This window comes from Armigeres subalbatus, chromosome 1, assembly GCF_024139115.2.
Source record: "Armigeres subalbatus isolate Guangzhou_Male chromosome 1, GZ_Asu_2, whole genome shotgun sequence".
In the NCBI taxonomy this organism is placed as follows: domain Eukaryota; kingdom Metazoa; phylum Arthropoda; class Insecta; order Diptera; family Culicidae; genus Armigeres; species Armigeres subalbatus.
In genome coordinates, this window is record NC_085139.1 from 245,352,460 (window position 1) to 245,372,917 (window position 20,458).

Genomic DNA, 20,458 nt, shown 5'->3' on the forward strand with positions numbered 1-20,458 from the left:
CAAGCCGTCAATGGTCCATTTTACCCTCATACCTCGCTTCCTGATAGAAAACCATGAAAAATGAACCGTCGAATGGCTAGCTTTGATTACAAAACTGAAATGTCCCCTCTGCGGGTTCCCCGAGGGCACCCCAGCGACTTCAGAATCCGTCTTTTTGGTTGGTTTTTCATTTTTGACATGACAGAAGACTTCTGGAATGTAATCATAATGGAAGATCGGTCAAAAGCTTAATTCTAATGAATTTGTGGCTTGGTCCCTTTTAAAACTCCAATTCGACACCGATTCTAAACAAATAGCCATATCTCATTTGATTCTGGTCCGATTTCGAATTTCAACATATGTTTCCAATCAGGAAATCCGATTTGGATCTAAAAAACAATTCTTGATATTTCTACGAATTTCTGAAGGATTCCAATTGTATGTGTAGACTAGACTAGACTAGACTAGAATTTCTGAAGGATTCCAAAAACATACGCAAATCCAAAGAAAAAGATTTCGTGTCAACAAATGAAATGTATCGGTCGATATTTAGAACCGGTCATGAATCAATTCGACTTATTCCAACTAAGAAAAAACCAACCCTGGGCCTTCGGGCCCATGTTCGATGAAAAGAGTCGTTATCGAACCTAGTCGAATCAAAAATCCTGTGTCCGGAATCGCCATTGGACCTATTCAGATCAAGAAAAATCCAAAGCTGGTCGATGGGTTGATGGAATAGTACTGGATTTCGTTGCGTCAATGAGGCATGAGTTGATGAAGGGTTCAATGAGGCATGAGTCGACGAAAGGATTCACAATAACCCAGTTACTCGTCCCTGGAATAAAATCTAGCTATGAAGTGAGAAGCTCGATGATCGGAACCGTTGGTTAGTTATCGAAATCGACATCGCAAATATTTGGATTAAGGAGGCATTACCGGTCTTTGGAAATAGTTGGGCCAATGAAACTCAACTCTAAAGTGAGTTGGTTGATGGTCGGAGTTGCTATCGGAAGCAGCAGGGCAAGGAAAAAAATACACCTTAGGACCAATATCTGATAATTTCTAAGAAAAATCCGTAATCATGAGGGACATTCTTTTTCAATCAATACCAACCAACATTTTTACAAATCAAATATTTTGTTGTCGAAAATCTTAGCTTCGATCGTTTTTGTGGTTTCTATTTGGCAAAATTGGCAGATGGGTATCATTAGTTCAAATACGTTCGTTTTGAACTTTTCAGCTCTTGTTGGTCTCAATGAAGAAATCAAATTCTAAATTATCGCTGCTAATCTAATATTCAACGGCTGTTCCCGAAGGGAATCCAAAATTTCTGAAGCAGCACACTTTTTTGTGGCGATGCTCAAAACTGTAATTATTTATTTTACTCAATACAATTTTACAGCTTAATCTAATCAATGACTTACAAGTAGTGGTTTCCTTCTACCCACTAGGTTCGACTATACTTCCAGGTGTCAACTATAGGTTCACCTACCCTACTTGGATCTCGCGAATTTGGTCGGACAGTTGCTGTTCAAATGGTTTACAAATAAGCTATGTTTTTCGTTGCATTTCGTTTTAGGGCTTACTTACGATTTACTCAACCGTTACAGCGATTCTACGGCGGTTTTCCAAAAACTTCCTAAGGTCGCACTATCCAACAATCACCGAATCTACAGGTAAGTATTTACAATATCAATATTCATTCTTTCTAATCATTTTCTTCTTTTTTTACAGGTCCTACTCACTTGGTTCTTTCGATACCACTAACCGACGATTTATCCGGATTATTTTGTAGTATTTTTCACTACCAAGCTCACAAATTCAATTTTGGAATAAAACTTTATTATCACCGAACTAAACACTCTCGACTTTACTTTTCGATCGCAAAATATTTATTTACCTTTTCTGCCCTTGTTTGCGTCTTTTCTCTCTACTACTTCTACATCCTACACTCACTCTCCCTCTATCTACCACTACTATTGCGCGCAAGCTGTCATGTTGCAGCTATGTTGCGCGTTAGGCCTGTTCACCGCTAGACCTGTTCAATGCGGCGTCGCAACACCCCAGCCCGTAACATCCGGCATTTCCGGATTTACTTAATCTCTAACGCCGCTAAGTTCACTACACCTCGTCTTTGTACCTTACCGTCAGCCATCCTTACGTCCGCTTGTCGTACTCGTCCGTCCGTACCTTTAATCACCGATTCGATGACGCCTCTCTTCCAAGACTTCCGGTTCTTCCCATCGACCACGAAGACCAAGTCGCCCTCCTGGAGCGGCTTTTGCTCATCGAACCATTTCGACCGTTGGTTGATCGTCGGGAGGTACTCTTTACTCCATCGTTCCCACATTCGGTCTGCGAGAAACTGTGAGCGCTTGAACATGTTCCGCAGAGTTTTTGCGGGATCTGTTGGCCTTCCGTCCATCTTCACATCTGCACCAGACACCGTTCCCCGAATAAAATGGTTCGGCGTCAGTGCTTCCGTTTCGTCGGAGTCCTGCGGCAAGTAGGTAAGCGGGCGCGTGTTGATTATATCGGCCGCTTCTGCCAGCGTCGTCACCAGGATCTCGTCCGTCAGCTTTCTTCCATCGTCGAGTGCCCGCATTGCCTCTTTCACCGACCGCACCATTCGTTCCCAGACACCTCCCATGTGTGGGGTTCCCGGCGGAATGAAATGCCAGGCGGTAGTCGAACTGCTTACGGCTTCGGCGCACTCTTCGTTGATCTTCTCCATCTTGATCATCTCATTGTTCGCTCCGCGGAAGCAAGTGGCATTGTCCGAGAATATGTGACTTGGCCTGCCAAACTTGCTTTGGAAACGAGTGATGGCCATTCGACACGACTCGGTCGTGAGACTGTGCACAACTTCCAGGTGCACCGCACGCACGGCCAAGCAAGTGAAAACTGTCACCCAACGTTTCCCTTTACGCCGTCAAACTGTTACTTCCAGCGGACCCAAATAGTCGACGCCGACGGAGCTGAAGGGCCGACGATAAGGAGTGACTCATTCGACGGGAAGTGGATCCATCCTCGGTGAATGTGGCCGACACTTGTTTACTCTACATCAGATGCATTTGCTCACCACCTGCTATATTATCGGGCGCATTTGCGGAAGCTGGAAATGCTGCCGCATCTCGTTAAAGACGATCTCCGAATTGGGGTGTCCGAACTGGTCGTGGTAGTGCTGGATTTGTTTATGTGTTACGTCATGGAACCGTGACAGAATGATCGGGTGCTTCTTATCGAATGAACTCTTCTCGGAGTTCACAAGCCATTCGTAAAACACCTTCGTCGTCCAATACCGGAGAGCTTCTGAATACCGAGCTACCCTTTTTCAACTTTTCCATTCGTTCTGCCGGTTGGCGCTTTAGGTTGTTCGTTACAGCACTCATCTCGTCCGCCAATTCATCCCATTGAGCCTGTCGCCAGAGAACCGTTTCTGCTTGCTGGAGCTCTTTTGGTCCGAGTGGAACCTTTACTGACACGTAGTTCACTGCAGTCGCTTCAATCAGCTGCCGCTGCTTCACCGTAGCTCGTATGGTCACTATCGGCTCTCCTCTCCCCTTTCGTCGGCAGTTAGCGATAAACCGTAATACGCTAGCGGTCACCCGCAACAGTTTTGTCCAGCGGGAAATCGGTTCGGCATCGATCACCTCGTGGAACAGTACAACCCCTCTCGCTTCTACCTCCGTCTCTTTGGTCTCCGGCTCTTGCTTTGGCCACTCTTCTTTCGGCCGATACAGGAAGGACGGTCCATTAAACCATTCACCTTCGCTTTGCAACGGCGGACCTCCTTTCCCCCACTTTGTCACCACGTCTGCGATGTTGAGATGCGTTGGAATCCATCGCCAATCTGCCACCTTCGTCAGTTCTTGGATTTCTCCGACCCGGAAAGCAACGAATTGCTTGTAGCGGTGTTGGTCGGAATTGAGCCAGCTGCACACGGTGCTGGAATCGGTCCAGAAAACGGTTCGGCTAATATCGTAGGAGTGAGTGCCCAGAACGGTTTGGCTCATCCGGGCTCCTAGCACAGCTCCCATGAGCTCCAGACGTTTTATCGGTGCCACTTTTGCCCGCGACATTACCAGACTGCAATGGATTTCTCCTTGGATTACCGCTCGCAGATATGCGATGCAGCCGTATCCGTGTTCGCTGGCATCGGTGAAAATATGCACTTCCAGCGAATCAACTTCGGCGTACCTCGCACCGCCGAGATAGCATCGGGGGATCCGGATCTCCTCTACTTGCGGCAACAGTTTTGTCCACCGCTTCCACAGATCCCAGGAATCTGTGTCGATTTCTTCGTCCCAGTCACATTTGGAGCGCCAGAGATGCTGGATGATTATTTTGCCGTGAATGGTGAACGGCGACAACAGTCCGAGCGGATCGAAGAATCCCATCACGCAGCTTGCGATGAGTCGTTTCGTAGGACGTTTTTCCTCATACAGGTACGGCATCATGTCTTCCCGGCTCTTTGTTGAGAACGAGAATTCGTCCATCCTCGGGTCCCAGATCACTCCCAGAACTCTTTCCTTCAACGTCTGTTTATCGCAGCCGAAATGCACCGGCGCCGCCGGTTTTTTCTCTCCAAGACTTCGTAGAACTTCGGGCGAGTTGGACACCCAATTCCGGATCTCAAAACCTGCTTTTCGGTGGACTAATCTAACCTCTTGTGCTAGGGAAACCGCCTCTTCTACGGTGTCGACACTGTCGAAGTAGTCATCCACGTAGTGTTTGTGAATGATGGCCGCAGACGCTTTGGGGTATTGTGCGGCGAATTCTTCGGCATTCCGATTCTTCACAAATTGGGCCGAACAGGGAGAGCTTGTCGATCCGAATGTCGCCACGTCCATGACGTAAATGCTTGGTGGATCATCCGGCGTTTTCCGGAAGATGAACCGCTGCTTCTGCTTGTCCTCTGCGCGTATCTTCAACTGGTGGAACATCTCCTTCAAATCTCCACCGAACGCAATCCGCCGTTCACGGAAACCGAGGAGAACCTTAATCAGCGGTACGAGCATGTCCGGTCCTGTTAGCAGCTGGGAGTTTAGAGAGACTCCTTGCACCGTCGCTGCGGCATCCCAGACGAGACGGATCTTTTCGGGCTTCTTCGGGTTTTGGACGACGTTGATCGGGAGATACCACACTTGGTCGGCGGCAGTCGACAATACTGCTAATTCTTCAGCGGTAGCGAGATGTGTACCCGTATTGCTCGATCTATCTGCTGACGTTTTCTCGCAGCTTTGGATTATTATCAAGCCGCTTCTCCAGCTGCTTCATTCTCCGCATGACCATTGAATAGCTGTCCGGGAACCGTGGCTAATCTGTCTTCCACAGCAACCCGGTCTCGTAGCGATCGCCGATACGTTTAGTAGTGCGTTCCAGTATTTCCCGGGCACGTCTTTCCTCTTCCGTTTCTTGCGGTATCATCATCACCGACTCCTCCAGCGCGTAGTGGCTTTTGAGAAGCTCATGCAGGTCATCATTGGTGATCTGTTGATGGTACCCGAGGTAGTTGCCGGCCGCCACCGTAGTGGACTGTCTGGGTCCGTAAACTGTCCAGCCGAGGTTGGTACGAACAGCAATAGGCTCCATTGGTGTCCCTACTTTTGCCTCCAGTGGCGCGAACGAATGAATATTGTTCGCCCCGATTAGCAGCTGCGGCTGTCCATCGTAGGACTCGATCGGCAATCCTCTCATGTGGCCGTACTGCGCAGCAAGTTCCTCATGGTCCAGCTTTTGATGCGGCAACATCAGCTTTCCAACTGTATGGACCGTATGCAGCAACAATTTGTCGCCGGCCGCTGGACTTGTACCCGACGCCCACAAACTCATTCTCCGGGACTCTTCCACACGCGAGACATTTCCCGTCCATTTGATGGCCAGTTGCTCTCGTACTCCGACTGCACCCAGGCGATCAGCGAGCTTTTTCCTCCACCATCGAAGCACCTTCGTCAAGGAACGCCAAAACGGTTGCCGACTTTCCTCCGCAGTGTAACTGGACTGGAACAATCCGGAACATGACTGTGCAGTTTGTCCTAATGTGCGCACTCATCCCGACCACATTTCCCACCGGATGCATCAGTGGATTGTGGAATGCCCTACATTCGCCAATGTTGCAGTGGATGTTGAATTTGCACTGCCCTTTGTGCTCGTTGAGACAGACGTGGCACAGCTTCTCCCGATTCACCAACTTCAGCCGCTCAGCATATCGCAGCTTCCTGAACTCTGTGCAGCGCCGCAGACGATGATCGGTGGCTCGGCATTGTTGGCACGGTTTGAGCCTCCTTTCTTCGTTCAAGTTAGCCGCCGGACTGCTGCCTTCGCCATGGCAGTACAGCGCACCCTTCTCCTTCGGCTTGCTCTTCCCGGTTGGGAAAACTCTCCTCGACTGATACGACGGCTGAACCTCGACGTCTACGTTGGCTTCACAGGCGTCCACCACTATGTCCATGAGGAAATCCGTCAGCGTTCGCAGCGTGGTTTCGCCGTGGCCTCTCCGGTAATGAACCCATTCACGCTTCTCACGATCCGGAAGCTTGGCGACCAGCGACTTAATGAGCAGCGGATTGACGAGGTGTTGCTGTAGACCCGCAGCCTCCAGGTGCCCGCAAAGTTGTTCCACCGTGTTTCCGAAAGGAACAAAACTCCGGAGGTTGTCCGGTTTCGGAGGCTCCAAACGATCCACCTTGTCCAACAGACTTTGTAGAAGCTGCTCTGGGCGGCCGTAGTGCCGTTGTAGCTTCTCGATGACCCTCGGAATCGATGCCGGCAGAAGTAGCTGCCCCGACACTAGCTCGAGTGCATCCCCTTCGAGTGCTTCCTGCAACCTCATCAGGTTTTCGTGGTTCATGTAACCACAGGCATCGTTGGAGGCTTTGTAGGCCGCCTAAAACAATGGCCACTGTGCCGGCTTGCCCGGGAATTTGGGAAGTTTGTAGTCCCTTTCTCGCTGCCAACTGATCCTTCGTCGGTCTGACCTGCTGTTGCCCCCGTCTTGGCTCACGTTGTCGACCATCCTCCTGCTCGATTGCAAGGCGCCCGCCTTTGCGCTTTCTTTTATCGCGACGGTGGCTCGTTTATTCAGCCGCTTTCCTCCATCGGACTCATCGTATTTACCCTTTTCTTCTTCGCTGCTTTCACTTTCGTCGACGTCTTCATCATCCTCGTCGCTATCGTCGTCGTCGTCCTCCTCTAGCCGTTTGACGTTTTCCTTTGTCAGCTCCAACACTTTCCTATTAGTATTGCCGGAAGGACCCGCCCGTAATCCGCTAACTACGATCTTTGACTTCAACTCATTCGACGCCGGACTACCCGAAAGCTCCGCCAACCTTTCATCCATGGCCGCCATTTCCATCTCGAATGACTTCTGCCTCGCCTCCATCCGCTGGATCTGCTCCTTCTTCTTTCGCAGCATCTCAGCTTGCCAGGCCATCCGCTCCTCTTCTTCTTCAGCACGCATCTTCTCCTCCATCTCCATCTTCTTCCTTTCGTATGCGCGCTGTATCTCCTTCTCCTTCCTTCTCAGCTCCATTTCCGCCTCCAACTCCCCCATTTGCCGCTTTTGACGTTGTTCCAGCGCTCGCACTTTCGCATCTACGCTAGACGTCCCGGTGCGGGAAGTCGTGCTGTATTTGTCGGACTCGTCCACTTGCTTCCTGGGACGGACCGACTTTTTGGCGTCCTTCTGCTTCTGGTACTCCTGAGCCTTCTGCCTACAGGCTTCATTTTGGCAGTACCACATCCTCGGTAGTTTTTCTTCCGGTAGTCCCACGCAGCGTATGTGGAACCACGCGGAACATCCATCACAACCGACCATCTTTTCGTCGCATGTTGATGGACCACAGATCCCACACGGAGTTCCCGTGAGGTCCAACAGGGTTTTGTCAACGGATTCGGAATCGGAACCCATTTTGTGGACGGACTTCTCACAAGCGACGTTTTTGTCACTACTTTTTTGAGAATGTTCCCGAAGGGAATCCAAAATTTCTGAAGCAGCACACTTTTTTTGTGGCGATGCTCAAAACTGTAATTATTTATTTTACTCAATACAATTTTACAGCTTAATCTAATCAATGACTTACAAGTAGTGGTTTCCTTCTACCCACTAGGTTCGACTATACTTCCAGGTGTCAACTATAGGTTCACCTACCCTACTTGGATCTCGCGAATTTGGTCGGACAGTTGCTGTTCAAATGGTTTATAAATAAGCTATGTTTTTCATTGCATTTCGTTTTAGGGCTTACTTACGATTTACTCAACCGTTACAGCGATTCTACGGCGGTTTTCCAAAAACTTCCTAAGGTCGCACTATCCAATAATCACCGAATCTACAGGTAAGTATTTACAATATCAATATTCATTCTTTCTAATCATTTTCTTCTTTTTTTACAGGTCCTACTCACTTGGTTCTTTCGATACCACTAACCGACGATTTATCCGGATTATTTTGTAGTATTTTTCACTACCAAGCTCACAAATTCAATTTTGGAATAAAACTTTATTATCACCGAACTAAACACTCTCGACTTTACTTTTCGATCGCAAAATCTTTATTTACCTTTTCTGCCCTTGTTTGCGTCTTTTCTCTCTACTACTTCTACATCCTACACTCACTCTCCCTCTATCTACCACTACTATTGCGCGCAAGCTGTCATGTTGCAGCTATGTTGCGCGTTAGGCCTGTTTACCGCTAGACCTATTCTATGCGGCGTCGCAACAACGGCTTTGCTTTGTTTTCCACCACTGTGCTAGTCGAAAAGTCAAATGCGCCCGAAATGATCAATTTTCGGATCACTTAAGATTTTCTGAATAAAATAAACAAACTTATCTTGAGTCAGAGATGAGCCAGCTTAGGCGTGCTAGTCTCTACAATAAATACAAAAGCAATACTACTTTTCCTGGTAGGGGAAGGGCACCGGTTTTGGCAAACTTAGTGCCTAATTTGGCTAACCCTGGAAAATACATATTTTTCCAAATTGAGAGTAAATTCTCCTCACTGCTGCATTATATTACGGTTCTGGAGGGCCTTGGGTGATAGTGGCAAAAATGGAACTAATTCGATCACGCAGTGTATGGGTATTTAACCTTAATATATTCAAATAACAGTTTGAAGATGATACTTTTGGATTTTTTTTTTAATCAACTGGCTTTTGGCAGTCCCCGAGAAACCAGAATACTGCCCCTATTCGCATAAGTGTCTCATGTCAGTTTTCTTCAACTTGAGTAATATGCCGTTGAATTTTTCAAACTCGTTTTACATGGAGAATTAAAAAAAGTCTAATAAATCGATAAAACCAACAATCTTTCTGATAATTTGGCATAATTTTCTTTATCTGTATACATTGCTATGGAACTATTAATTGGACCATAATTGCATTGATATTTTGTGCGAGAGTTTATCAAAATCTGAAATGTGACTTAATTTTTAAAATTCTAGAACAAAGCCTATTATTTTATCAGTTTTTCTTAAAGATAAGTTTATTTTAAGCTTATTTCTGAAATAAAATCAAAATCGTCAAAAATCGACATGGGACTCTTCTGGAAATCGCGGCAGAATAGATGTTAAAACATCAATAATGAAATGTTTTTGTTAGCTCTACATTACTCAATATATCCCTTCTATTTCTATAGATCTCTGGACTAAACCGATTTCTTATTTTTTTGAACTTTAACTCATATTTACTTTTGTTTTCTTCTCATAGTGTGATTCTTGATTTTGGCGCCCCCTAAAGGCTGGCGCCCTTGGCGGGTGCCAACCTGGCCAACCGTACGCTACGGCGCTGCAATCGGTTATATTCGAAAGATTTCATCATCGTTAGATAAATAAATCTATTTTTTGTCGCTCAAATCCCGATTGCCTTTCAATTTGAAAATGTTGCACAAGAAGAGAAAAACGTGCCCACATCGAGGCCGACACTTCCTGATTTTCCTAGCCTTTTACTTTCGCTAAGAAAAAGTAATCGAACAAGTTTTCCAGTTCAGTTCGGACGATTGAAATAGTGTGAGCACGGATTATACCACCTAAACGAATGCATCGATCCATTACAACCGGCATCTGGCCTGGTGACCATATTGTGACGGGGAAGACGGTCACAGGGAAATGTTGCACGGACTGGATTGAATATGTGGTTTTACATGGACTCGGTAGCCAAGCGTTCAAAAGTGGTACTTCCTGCTCGGTATGAAAGACGTTCCGTTACTGGATTGGGCTGGTCGACTTGTTTCTTGTTGACCTGATAAGGCAGCATTGAGAGACTGGAAAATATCTGTTTAGCCAATGGTCGCATCGAAATCGAACAATAAGCGCAATTGTTATAGAGCAGAACGTTCAAATGAAAAAAAAACTGTGTTTTTTTGCGAGATAGATTATGGAAATTATGTTCACCGTTCATTTAGTTTGTCCATTGTTCGTATTAGTTGCTGATTATGCACCATGTCTAAAAACAGACACCGTGGATATGCGAATCTTTTGTTTATGATCTATCATCGGCATTTTCTCCGTTCCATGTGCGGATTTTAAGTGGCTCATGCATTCATTATCATGTGCATTCTCACCTGTTTCATAGATGAGTTGTTTGTTTTCGATTTTGCATTTTATTTCACACTATTTTTCTCTCGCATACGAATAGAAGCATCTGCTGTGCAATGTGTGTTAATTAAGCACGGCTTGCTTCATATAAGCGTATTCTGTGCCAAGTTTTATCGCTGATGGATTCAAATATGTTTAGGTGAATAGGCCACCGGGAAAGTAAACAGAGTCGAGACCGATGATATAAATAGTGAGGGATCGACTGGTATTCCCGGCAGGCCATTACGCATCGGCACACCCCCCTTAAATAAAGTTTTACTTTTCTACTCCAAACTGAATCCCAAATTCCAATGACTTTTTTTTGGAAATGGTATGTCATTATCAAAAAGTTTGATTTTGCAATCATTGAGTTCTGAATTATCCACCGGACCCCAACACCAATCGATTAGTACATGACACCTCTGAACCTTAACAATGGTCCTGTCGGTACACCTTTTCGGTGTGCGAGAAAGCCAAAAATCATCACGTATGGGAACTTCCACGCGTTCAATGCTCCAGTTTCACTTTCATCTCGATGGAAATTATCACCCATTGTCTATTTTCGTTCGTACAAATGTAGTAACATAACGGTATGGGATCGGTTTGGTCACTGGGGTGCATCGCCATCAATCAACATTTGTAATTGATTTTTTTTTCACCTCTTGATTTTACTCCATTACCGCAGACCCAATGCACCGCCGTGGTGCAGCTCTACATGACGCAATCCCCAGCGCACGCTTCCTGGGTGAAGAAATGGACCGGTGCGCTGTGCTTCATCAAGGACAACATCCGAAAGTCGTACTTCTTCCGGCTGTACTGCCTCAAAACGAACCAGATGGTGTGGGAGCAGGAGATTTACAACGGGATCGAGGTCACCAAGCCGAGACCGTTTCTGATCGTGTTCGAGGGACAGGTAAGGGCTGAATAAGAAGAAGGTTCAAGTTTGGCATTATTGGTTGTTACTTTTTATCCGAATTAGGAAGGAATTGTGGCGTTTAACTTTGCCATGGAGAGTGAAGCGACCGCTTTTATGAACACAACCAATTCTACGATATCCAACAGAAACCGACGAAGAGATGGTGAGTATTGTTTGTCATTAGTTTCTTTGCTATGGATTGCTGATTACTGTCAGATTTTGGAGTACAAATATGAATCATAACAGGTGCATTAATTTCATTCTTCCCCCATCTACTAAATATCCAGTTGCAAAAAGATGTTTTTTTCAGCACGAGTTGTACGTGCCTCGTTGAATAAATACTACGAGTGCTGAAAAAATCGAGTTTTGCAACTAGTTGCACACGCTATTTTTTGCATTGGCGAAAAACAGGCTTCAATATGATAAATCTGTACCAAAATTGTACAGTACAGTCTAATTTAATCTACATGATCATTCTTGCCAATGAATTGTGTTGCTGCAAAGTACAATCAGATTCCATGTTATCGTGTCAAATTGCATAGCTCGACAAGCCATGAAAGTGATAGATGCTTGCTTTTAAAAAAAATGATGTCCTGTTCATCGTACAACTCGTGCCGAAAAATTCATCTTTTTGCAACTAGTTGCACAACTACATACTAGGAAGCGGGACCATTTGGGCAGCACCCCTATTCCCGAACTCGACCGCGTTCCAACCAAATGGCTTGATGGTTTGTACATCACTAGATATCGACAGAAACTACACAGATAAAAATATGTTGTGATTTTCAATGTATTTTCATACACATATTTGGAGCATGCAAATAAACGTAACATTCAATCGATCTTACTGTTATTTTAAATCGAAATAAATTTAAACTGTACTTGCATGTAAAAATCAATCAAATTTAATTGAATATCGAATGTTAATTCGTTTGATGAGATTGGCTGCAATTTTACACGTCGTTGAATTTTCAAAACTATTTGCTGTGTAACCATGTACTAAAAAACAAGTAATTCGGTTGTAATGCGCTCGAATAATGGACGTTGCTGACGGGAATAGGGGGTGCTGCCCAAATGGTTCTCTACCCTATTAGTATGATTTAACTAGTTTGTCCTTTCAATACAGTCCGTTCCCGATTTTGGCAACACCACCGGATTTTAATGTTGCCAAAATGGGGATGTTGCCAAAAACGGGAAAAAAATTTCATACAAAATATCTTTTTTTTTGAGTTGCATGATTGAAGCTAAATACTTAGAATATGTACTACAAAGTATGCGGAGTGTGTTTAAGTGATGCACGTGCATTATGATCGTTATTTTTGCGATATTCATAACTCGAAGATTATAGCGCAAACAAAATTGAAACAAACTCAAGAATGGTAATCAAACGATAATGTAACTAATTAGCCAATTTCATAATACAAATTTAATAATAAATAATATTTGAGATTAACAATAGCGTCGGCCATGTCCTTAAAAAAATTGTAGTGATAAAAAAACGTTCATATAGTAGTCCATTGAAGTGCTGACTTAAATCTGACATCTCATATAAATTTTAGTCCACCGCAAACGCTTGTTTTTATCATAATTTACTATATAAATCAAATAGATATCCGACGGATACAAGATGACTAAATGTGCTACAAATTTCGGATTCTTATATAATGGATTTTGATAGAGGCAAACTTTCTTGTGGTCGGTATGATTGAGAGTAAAGTTCTGTGCACTATTTTTGCTGACATTATGGAAAAAAAGAACGCAAGGCATAAGACGTTCCATTGTTTTAGTAAATGGTAACGGAAATCTGCATTCTGCACATTGGTCAAGCGTAGTGCGAGTATGGGTTAACTACACTCGACTCATTAAACCAAATCCCTTTGCACTTTATGGGCGTAGCCAGGATTTCGAGAAAGGGGGGGGGCAACTTTTTTGGTCTTCTAAATCGTAGTTTTATAAAAACACATGAATATTAACACATGAAACCAAATCCAAACCAAATCGAAACAATAATGATTAAAACAATAATGGATTTAAAAATGCGTGATTTATTGCTCATCAGATATTTTTAAATAAAGTGAGAAAAATATTAACGAACTTAGTATTCAGAAAGAATATTAAATCGGCTATAACAATTATTATAAAAATCCTGCATTCTTCCATAATTTTAAAAGAAAACTAGAACCATACATCTGAATTTCTAAACAAATCCTCTCTGGAATAATATTTATTATAAAATAGGCAGACAAATCAATATGCAAGCTTTCTCAAGGAATTCCTTCAACAATTGCTCCTGGCATTCTATCCGAAATTCTATCAGAGATTCTCTAGGAATGCCTCCAGCAACTTCTTCGGCAGTGTCTTCAGGAATTCCACTGTTGCGACCCCCTGGTCGACGCAACTCACCAAGACGACCTTCGTTAGAAGCTGTATGGATCAATTTCGTTTTCTTGTTTGTCTCAAACGGCTGACAGATGACAGGTGGTAGAAAAGGAACGTGGAAAAATACTGTGTTGAGAGTCTACGCATATGTGCTACAAATTTATAAACTAATTATCTAAAATTACTCCTTATTATATAAATTGTTTATTCTATTATCTTTATCTTAAGAGGTAATTACTTTGTGCATCATCAAATGAACTAATTTAATAGAATTGTTACTACCTACAGTGAATTATATTGCTATTGAATTTGATAACCTAAACGTCGGACCTGCAATGATTCGGCAAAACCGTTGTCCGAAAAGTGAGTAGTTCTAAAGTCATGAAATAGTAAAAAACATTGACACTTGTTACACTAGGCATTAAAACAAGAATTGCTAATTAATAAAACGCGGACGGTATAAAAGAGATACAAGAAAAACTAAACGTAAGTGCTTATGCAAAATTACTTGTAGGTATTTTTTAACTGAACAATTAAACGCTGTTAAAAAATTGGAAACTTGTTGTAGCTCTCTCCATTGTTGACTGGTCAGTCAACATTCACCATAAATTTTGCCGGGAATTGATCCGAAAATTCCACCATTATTTACTCCAAGAAAATCTTCACGAACTTCTTTATAAGTTCTGCAGAATTCCCTGCAATAATTCAAATAATTTCGTGCTGTTTCCCATAATTTTTAAGAATAAGAATATTCCGTGGAAATTTCGCAGAATTGCCAGTAAACATTCCTAAGAATTTCACGAAAAATCTTCGAATTTCTTGTGTAAATTCCATAAAATTTTCCGTGTATTGTTTTGAATAATTTCTTGTGAAAATTTCAAAGAATTTCTTCAGGAATTCCACTGGAAATTTATACAGAAATTATAACAAAAATGAAATCAACTATGGAATTTTCGGAGGAGTTCCTAGATTAATTCGCAATGAAATCCTGAAAGAATTCCGGTGGAAACTTCAAGATTTCTCCGGAAATTCCTCCTGGAATTCTTCCAGGAGTTCCACCGGCATTTCTACCAAGAATTTCTCTAGGATTTCCTTCGAGAATTATTTCGGTCTGAAAATTTTTCCGGGAATTTCGGCAGAATTGGAATTTATTTAGGCTTCTTCAGGAATTTATATAGATTTTCCACCAGAAGCTCCTCCGAGAATTTCTCTGCGAGCTCCTCAGGGAATTCTCCGGGAGGTCCTCTGATGATGATGATGGTCCAGCTACAAACCCCAACAAAGGTTTCAGCTAGACGAGATTTGTCTATAAGATGAATTCTCTTGTTTCCGAGGATGCTTCTGGTAGTTTCCCCGGGGTTCGTTTGAAAATTCTCCCGGGAGTTTCTTCAGAAATTCTTCCAGAAAATTCCTTCGAGAGATCCTCCGGGAATTCCACCAGCAATTCATCCGAGAGTTTCTCCGGAAATTCCTCCGGGAGTTCCACCAGAAGCTATTCCATGAAATTATTCAGGCTTTTTCAGGAAATCATTTAGGCTTTCTTCAGAAATTAAGCAGGAAATTCCTCCCGAAGTTCTTCCGATAGTTTCTCTGGGAGCTCATCCACGAGGTCCTCTAGGAATTCTTCTAGGAGTTTAGCATAGCATAGCATAGCATATGTGATTGTACAAATCGTGGGTGGCTATACAATGCTCAATTGAGCAATCTACTGTATATTGTCGCAAATTGGTACTTTGGATTAGTACCTTTTCCTATATAATAGCATTTGTATACCTGGCCACGTCCTTACAATCACGGAAGGAAGGGAAGGAAGGGAAGGAATGTTAGTTCAACATCTACTAGTGAAGATGCAGGGAACCCATACTACCTTCATAGATGTCTCGGGAAGAAAAATTTATGTTGGTGGGTAAGGTGAATAATAGGGAGCTCTATTCGACAATATAGAGCGTTTGTCAATAACAGTATATGCTGAAAAATATTATAATATCAAGCTCTATCTGGAATAAGGGCGAATGTCGCAAGAGAGGATTCTCTTCGTCGACATCCCCTCTTTTAAATAAAAGTAACAAGCAGCTGATTTCTCTGTGATTTATCACCTCAGAACGATAGAAAACAATGTGAACTTGCATTCTGAGGTGATAAACTGCAAAGAAATCCTCTGCTTGTCACTTTTATTCAAATGAGGGGAAGTCGACGAAGAGAATTCTCTCTTGCGACATTCGCCCTTTTACCAGATAGATCTTGATATATTCATCAATTTACTTACGAACCGTCCAAAGGAGGACAAAGTAACCTGGATTTTACAAATGTTTCGCATCATATACAAAACACGTTGAAACGCACACTTATTCACCGAACATTAAAATCAGAACCAAAAACTCGAATTTTACGAATGTTCTAAATCCTACCTGAAACACGTCCGATCACGCACCAATTGTTTACTCACTCGGCCGCGCGAACTATCTGCTTACTGAGCAGAAACACGACAAAACATGCACTGACGGCCGCGCAATGCAGAGCACAATATTTCGGCAAATCGTGCGATCGTTCTGCTGTCCGAAACAAGAGCCAACACGCACTGAACTAATTAACTTTATTACCGGCCTTGCGATGCAAAACACAAAAATTCCCGGAGGAACTCCCAGAGTAATTTCCGGAGGAACTCCCGGGAGATTTTCTATAGGAATTTCCGGAGAAATTATCAGAGGAATTCTCTTTGGAATTTTTGGAGAAATTTACTGAAGAACTACAGGAAGAATTTCCGGAGGAAATCCTGGAGGAACTCTCGTAAGAATTCTAGGATGAACTCCCAAAGGGACCCCCGTAAGAATTCCAGGAGGAACTCCTGGAAGAATTCTTAAAAGAACCTCCCGGAGGAATTCCCGTAAGAACTCCCAGAGAAATTCTCCGAGGAACTTCTGGAGGAATTTGTAGATAAATGTCTAAAGAAATGCTAAATGAATTCCTGGAAGAAAGCCTGATTGAATTCCCGAAGGAATTACTGGTGGAACTTCAGAGGAACATCCGGTGGAATACCCTAGAGGAAAAGAAAAAATATGAAGGAACTTCCGAAATCCCATTTCCCGTGAAATTCCTGCCAAATATCGTCCAGGAATTCCCTGTAAAGTTCCTGGAGGTATTACCGGAGAATTTCTTGGAAAAACTCCTGGAAGAACTCCCGGAGGAACTCCCACAAGCACTTCCGGAGGAATTCCCACATGGAAGTCTTGAAATAATTCTTAGAGAAGTTCCTAAAGGAATTTCCGAAAAATACCAGGAGGAATTAATGCAGAAATTCCCAGATGAAATCCTGAAAGTATTCCCAGATGAATTGCTGAAGAAAATCTCTGCGGATTGTTCCGAAGAAATTTCTGGAAGAACTCTTGGCAGATATCCGAGTAAATTCCGAGTGAAGTCCGGAAGGAGTTCTAGTAGACTTCCGCGGAAAATCTCCCGGAGAAATTCCTGAAGGAATTCCTGAAGAAGTACCTGAAGAAACTCCCGAAAAAATACCTGTAAGAATTTCTGGGGAAATACTTGGACGAATTCCAGGAGAAATTCATGAAAATATTTCTAGAGGATTTTTTTGAAGGACATTCTGAAGTAATTGCGAACAGAATTCCAGATTGGAATGTTAGATGATTTCGCTATTGAATGTTTGGAGGTATTCCCGGAAAATTTCCTGAAAGTAATCCTGGAGAAATTAAAGGAAGAGTTCCGAGGGGAATGCCCGGAGAAGTTCCTAGAAGAATTTCCGAAGGAATTTCTTATAGATTTACAAGTGAAATTATGGAGCTAAATCGGAGGATTTCCGTCATAAATTTTTGAATAAACTTCTGGTAGAATTTTGGGAAGAAATTCCGTATGTATTTTTGACGGAACTCTCGAATGCATGCCTGAAAGAAATGCCGGATTCTTCCTGAAGAGAGAATAGCCGAAGAAATATCTAGAAGTAAATCTTGGAGAGAAGAAAAGATATCTTCAAGGAATTTCCTCGTGAATTTCCTAAAAAAAATTAGTGGGGAGTTTCTAGATAAGGAGGAATTACAATTACATGAGAGGATTTTCGAACGATTTTCAGAGGAATTTGTGGATAACTTTCCGGAGGAATTTAGAAGTCCCCAGGGGAGCTTCTAGAAGGATTTCAAGGAGAATTTTTGAGCCCGAAATGTTTCGAGTTGTTTTGAACTTTCATATATTATGGATCCTGGATGCCCTAATAAGTTTTGGGAATTTTTTGAATTTCAACCACCTATTTCTGTATATGATTGGATCGTAAAGTGCACATGTTTGAGGGAATTCATTTCAGTACCCGTTCAATCTTTCCACAATTTAGGGGGGGGCGACGGCCCCCCTGCCCCCCCTTGGCTACGCCCTCTGGATGGAACTGTAGATGAATTCATTTTCGATGAAACTCCTACTTACTACAAACTCGTTGCGTAGATTGTTTTGACTTCAGCGAATTTGCTACAGCAGAGCTGTCTCTTAGAAAAACTTTTCACACTATGCTGCATCGTGTCAGCAACCAGCTTCGATAAGGCAGTCCCTTCAACACTTTGTAGATAGCGCTGGCCTGTTAAGGTAGCCTACCGAATATACTTCAGTTATCAAAAAAAGTAAACGGATAGATTCAATGTCAACAGACTCGGCAACGAACGAATGACTACGATTGGAAACCCGTCGTTAGCTGTAAAAGGTCAGCGTGAGCGTGGTAGCAATCCAGTAACTACACTGGCCTAAGAATGTGAATTACAAGTGGTGGATCCCATAGTACAAAGCTCCTCAAAGTTGGTAGTTCGCAACCCCCTTCCACAAGAATAACACGGGCTGGGGGTCGTGACCACCACTTTGGGAAACTGTGCCATAGCAAACATTTCATTCATGTACCACACCTACTACAGCGGCGGCGGCAGAGCAAAACGTGGAGTGGCTCCTTGGTAATCGGGAAGCAGATGATGTTGCCACCATGTCAAGTAAATCTTCGTTACGCCACGATGCAGAAAGGATGGTGTAATAATCACTAATCACATTTAAAGACCGCATTGGCACTTGACAGCAGGGACTATGTCCAAGGGCTTGACGATCCCTCCCCAGGCCATCTGCGAGTTGTGGGGCTTGCCTAGGATGTGGTGGGGTTTGACAGTGGGCCCTGTTAAACCTCTAAAAAAAGCTGCATGTATTCGTAAGTAGGCCCACCAAAGTGACCGTGTGCCGCTCAAAGCGCACAAGCCCAAGTCCTGGTGTTAGGTGGGACGCTAAACAGCCCTGACACGACGGCCCTCCGGCGAGACAGGAGGTTTGTGCAGGCCCAATAAGTCGCCTGGAAAACCAATAATTACGAACAATATAAGAGATAATGCGGACTCGATACAATCGGCAACGACCCAGGCGACGAATAAAGGATCACGATTGGAAGCTTGGAACATGCAACTGCACGTCGCTAGGCTTTGCATGTTGCGACAGGATAATCTACGATGAATTACATCCCCGCAACTTCGACGTCCTAGCGCTGCAGGAAATCTGCTGGACAGGACAGAAAGTGTGGAAACGCAAGCATCGAGCGGCTACCTTCTACCAAAGCTGTGGCACCACTAACGAGCTGGGAACCGGCTTCATAGTGCTGGGAAAGATGCGCCAACGCGTGGTTGGGTGGCAGCCAATCAACGCAAGGATGTGCAAGCTGAGGATAAAAGGCCATTTCTTCAACTATAGCATCATCAACGTGCACTGCCCACACGAAGGGAGACCCGACGACGATAAAGAAGCGTTCTATGTACAGCTGGAGCAGAAATACGATTGATGCCCACTGCGGGACGTCAAAATCGTCGTCGGTGACATGAACGCTCAGGTAGGAAGGGAGGAAATGTATAGACCGGTCATCGGACCGGATAGTCTGCATACCGTATCGAACGACAACGGCCAACGATGCATAAACTTTGCAGCCTCCTGCGGAATGGTAGTCCGAAACACTTTCTTCTCCCGCAAGAATATCCACAAGGCCACGTAGAAATCACATAATCAAGTTACGGAAAACCAAATCGACCACGTTCTAATTGACGGTAAATTCTTCTCCGACATCACGAATGTACGCACTTACCGCAGAGCGAATATTGAATCCGACCACTACCTCGTTGCAGTATGTCTGCGCTCAAAACTCTCGACGGTGTACAACACGCTTCGGAGTCGTCCGCCGCGGCTAAACATTGGGCGGCTACAAGACGGTAGACTAGCCCAAAACTACGCACAGCAGCTGGAAGTGGCATTCCCAACGGAAGAGCGGCGAAAGTGAGCAGTTAGTTGAGGAGAAGAATTCAGCATGGGCCAGATTGCTGCAACACCGCACGAGGGCGAAGGAGGCAGGATACTAACGGGTGCGGAACAGACAAAACGCGTTATTCCGGAGGAAAAAGGGCCAACAGGAAGATCGAGACCGTGAAGAGACGGAGGAACTGTACCGCCTTAATAACGCACGAAAGTTCTATAAGAAGTTGAACCGTTCACGTAAGGGCCACGTGCCACAACCCGATATGTGTAAGGACATAAACGGGAACCTTCTTACGAACGAGCGTGAGGTGATCCAAAGGGTACGGCAGCACTACGAAGAACACCTGAAT

At 43.9% G+C, this 20,458-nt stretch overlaps 1 protein-coding gene across 9 annotated transcripts in view; it reads left to right on the forward strand.

Annotated features, from left to right (window-relative positions):
- LOC134206285 (actin nucleation-promoting factor WASL) overlaps positions 1 to 20,458 on the forward strand; it is a 334,646-nt gene that overhangs the window by 308,985 nt on the left and 5,203 nt on the right. For all 9 annotated transcript variants that reach the window (XM_062681988.1, XM_062681989.1, XM_062681990.1 and 6 more), the window contains exons 3-4: positions 11,235 to 11,462; positions 11,529 to 11,628. In XM_062681988.1, coding sequence (XP_062537972.1) covers positions 11,235 to 11,462; positions 11,529 to 11,628 — 328 coding nt within the window. The remainder of the gene's footprint in view (positions 1 to 11,234; positions 11,463 to 11,528; positions 11,629 to 20,458) is intronic.